At 64.5% G+C, this 3,438-nt stretch overlaps 1 protein-coding gene across 1 annotated transcript in view; it reads left to right on the top strand.

Moving 5' to 3' along the window:
* SLC9A3 (solute carrier family 9 member A3) overlaps window positions 1–3,438 on the top strand; it is a 16,981-nt gene that overhangs the window by 1,653 nt on the left and 11,890 nt on the right. The window contains exon 4 of the mRNA XM_021706333.1: window positions 2,774–2,934. Within this exon, the coding sequence (XP_021562008.1) occupies window positions 2,774–2,934 (161 nt within the window). The remainder of the gene's footprint in view (window positions 1–2,773; window positions 2,935–3,438) is intronic.

Genomic DNA, 3,438 nt, shown 5'->3' with positions numbered 1-3,438 from the left:
GCTCCGCGCCAGTGGGGTCTGGAGCAGGCTCTGTGGGGAGTGGGGAGGGGATGGGTCTCAGGAAGGGCTCTGGCCGCCCCACCTGGGAAAGGCCTGGGCCAGAGCATGCACCTAGAGGTGGTGAGTGGGGGTGAAAGTGGTGCCCGCGTAGCCCCCCGTGGCTGAGGTTGACTCACAGTCACGCCCCGTGGCTTGTCGTGGCTTCCCCAGGCCACGCATGTCCTGCTCAGGCACGATTCCCGTCCGACTAGGTCCGCCGTGTGGGTGGGGCGGGAGAAACCACAACCATGGCCATCCTCCCCTGCTTGGCCGAGCCACGGGTCCGCCCACCCTCGCGGGCCACAACGTCCCAGGGCCGGGGGGATGATGGAGGGCAGCCAACCCGGGTCACGGCTGAGCTATCCTTGTGCCCGCACTGCCCTGTCGTTGGTGGAGTTTCTGCTCAGCCCTGAGGATGCCGGCGCCCTTCCCACCACTGTGTCATCTGCAGGCCATGGCACACCCGTGCTGGTTTGGCTCCTCACCTCCTGGGTGGCTTGCCTCTGGGGCACCCCTGCCCTGAGCTGGGTCCCTACAGCTGGGACCTGGAGCAGGTGAGGCTGCCCGATGCCAGCTGGCACCTTGTCCATGGTGCCGAGGCTGTTGTCCACACCTAGGCCTGCAGGCCAGCTCGTGTGCCACGGGTGCCCAGGCGAGGGGCGGGCATCGCAGCTCCCGCCTGGCCTCCCCACCTGTCTGCCTCGGACACTTGCACCAGCTGAACCCAACTCACAGGGATGAACCCAGAACTGGCGACTCTCCCTCTGGCTCGGGGCAGAGCCTGGTGTGTCCTCACCCACAAATTGGGACCTGAGACCCTAGGCACACTGAACGGCGTGCAGGGAGAAGACTCGTGGGTGCAACAGTCACTCTCCCAGCACATCGCCCCCAGGCCCTGTCCTCACGCCTCCCTGGAGTCCCGGCCGGAAAAGCCCTCCGAGGGGCTGCTGGCCTCTCGACACATGGGTGCAGGCTCTGGTGCCCGCTTTCGGGGGTGCTGTGTTTTGTGGGCGATGCTGCAGGTGGTCAAGACACACCAAAGGGGACATGGCCGCCCGTGCCATTGGGCCCCAGGGAAAGCCTTGGCGATTGGAGCAGGGCCTCCCGACCCACTGCCCGCAGCCCCTCGAGGGCCAGGCCCACCTCTCAGGGGCCCCTCACCCACGAGGTCCCAGCCACAAGCTCCTTGCCATGGTTGCCTTGAGGGTGGGATAGGGAAGCCTTTACCCAATCTGGCCAGAAGGACGGCCCCTTTGAGTGTCCGGCAAGTTCCATGGCTCTGTGGCTGCTGGCCTCATGTGGTCGAGAGCACCAGTTGTCACTGGTTAGAGACAGTGCCGGCTCTCACTTGTAGAGGCAAAATGTCCCCAGTGAAAGGCGCAGACCTTAAGGCACAGATGGCTGAGCTTAGACAAACCTGTTTGTCCCAAGCCCTGCATGTACCACCATCAAGCTCTTGAACCTTCCCGCTGCCGGGACGTCCACGGCCCCACCCTCCAGTTGCTGCACCACACAGGGGCTGTCCCTCAGCAGGGCTCCTGTGGGAACACAGTCCCGTGCATCGCCATGTTGCCCGCCTAGGCAGGCCATGCTCCGGCAGTGACACACATTGAGATTTGTGCTCAGCCTTGGGCCCCCGCCGGTCAGGCCCGGTGTTACCCAAGGTTCTGGAGCAGAGATGCCCAGGCCTGATGAGTCTGGCCTGCTCCTGGGTGCCCGCCAGAGCCGGAGGAGGGTTTGATCTCTGCAGACAGCAGCAGCCCAGTCCTGCACATGGCCCAAGGCCGGGCGCCCCCAGGAAGCGTCGGCCTTGGGACGGGCCCTGAAGGAGTCCAGGCAGCCCAGGCCCCGCAGGCGAGCAAAGCCACAGGTTTTCTTGCCTGAGGTGGGAAGGGGCCCGGGACGCGTAGCTGGTGCTGTGAGCCTGAACTGGCCAGAGTCTCCCACACACAGGCCAGAGATGCTGGGCCAGGAACTGGATTCAGCCCATGCCAGGATGCTTCGAGGCAGCCCTTCCTGCTCGGAGTCCGTGGAGTCCAGCCTTGTCAGGGTCTGGCAGGACCGAGGCCTCTGGAGGCAGAGGCATCCAGAAGGCTCCGCAGGGCTGTGTTGCCTCGTCAGGAGGCTGTGTCTGGGCCTGAGAAGCTAAGGGTGTGACTCCCTTTCCCAGTGGCCACCTTGGCTCACAGTCACCGCTTCCGCTCATGCCTGTCGCCTCCTCGGCAAGGTGTGACTCTGGCTCGAGGCTGCCGGGGTTTGGGAGCTCACGGGAAGCCCAGGGTTACATCACAGCAGCGAGGGTGAGACCCCAAGCGGCCGCTGTCACAGATGCCGCAGGCCAGGCAGCTCTCCCTCACTCCTTGGCTTCTAGCACAACCCTGCAAGCCCCAGCCTGGGCAGAGATGCTGGAGGCCCTGCATCTGGGACTCGGGTGGGCCTGGCCACCTTCCTGGGCCTTCCCTTCCCCCTTCCGGGTAGGCCTCCCACCTCCCCACCCGTGGCCTCCCATCTCCCCTCGTCCCGTGGCCTCGTGTCTCCCAGGCCCCATGTCCGCCTGTCTCCCCATCCCACAGCCTGGCACCTCCCAGTCTCGTGGCCTCCCCTCTCCCCATCCCAAGGCCCGGCCGCTCCCTGACCCCAGCCTCTGTCTCCCCCATCCCCCAGCCTCCTGCCTCCCCGGATCCTGCAGTCTCCCGCCAGCCGGTCTGGCGCCCATAGCCCTGTTGTCTTGCAGGCGAGCTGCAGATCGGCCTGCTGGACTTCCTCCTGTTCGGCAGTCTGATTGCCGCGGTGGACCCAGTGGCTGTCCTGGCAGTGTTTGAGGAAGTGCACGTCAACGAGGTCCTGTTCATCATCGTCTTTGGGGAGTCGCTGCTGAACGACGCGGTCACGGTGGTGAGTGCGCGGGGCCGGCTCAGGTCAGGGAGGCAGGGCCACGGACAGGAGGGCCTGGCGCCTGTGGGTGGCCCTCCAGCTGCGGCCTTGTCCCGGCACTCCCTCGACCACATACCGCCGGGGTGTGTTGCCCCTCATGACAGGCCGCCGGTATTACATGGTGCCCCGGCCCTCTAGGGGTGTCCTTTCTCCCGCTTCCCAGCTCCTCGCCCGGCGGCCCATGGTCTTAAGTTTCTTTCATTCTTTCACAATCTTAGGCCAGGCCCGCCTGCCTCACGCCCTCATGGTCAATGCTCAAAAAAAAAACAAAAACAAAACAAGAATGAGCAAACAACAAAACCTCACAGGACTTGTGTTAACCTGCCAGGGTGCCCTAGGCTGGTGTATTCTCACAGTTCCACATCGGGTGTGGCAGGCTTGCCCCGCCCCCGGCCCTGCTCCTGGCGTGTGTCCTCACTGGGTCATCCATCTGTGTCCTGATCGCTACTTTTTTTTTTTTTTTTT

The sequence above is a fragment of the Carlito syrichta genome, unplaced genomic scaffold (genome assembly GCF_000164805.1).
Source record: "Carlito syrichta isolate Samal-C Ts95f unplaced genomic scaffold, Tarsius_syrichta-2.0.1 Scaffold315456, whole genome shotgun sequence".
Taxonomy (NCBI): domain Eukaryota; kingdom Metazoa; phylum Chordata; class Mammalia; order Primates; family Tarsiidae; genus Carlito; species Carlito syrichta.
The sequence above is the reverse complement of the archived record's forward strand: the minus strand, read 5'-3'. Positions and strand labels throughout refer to the sequence as shown.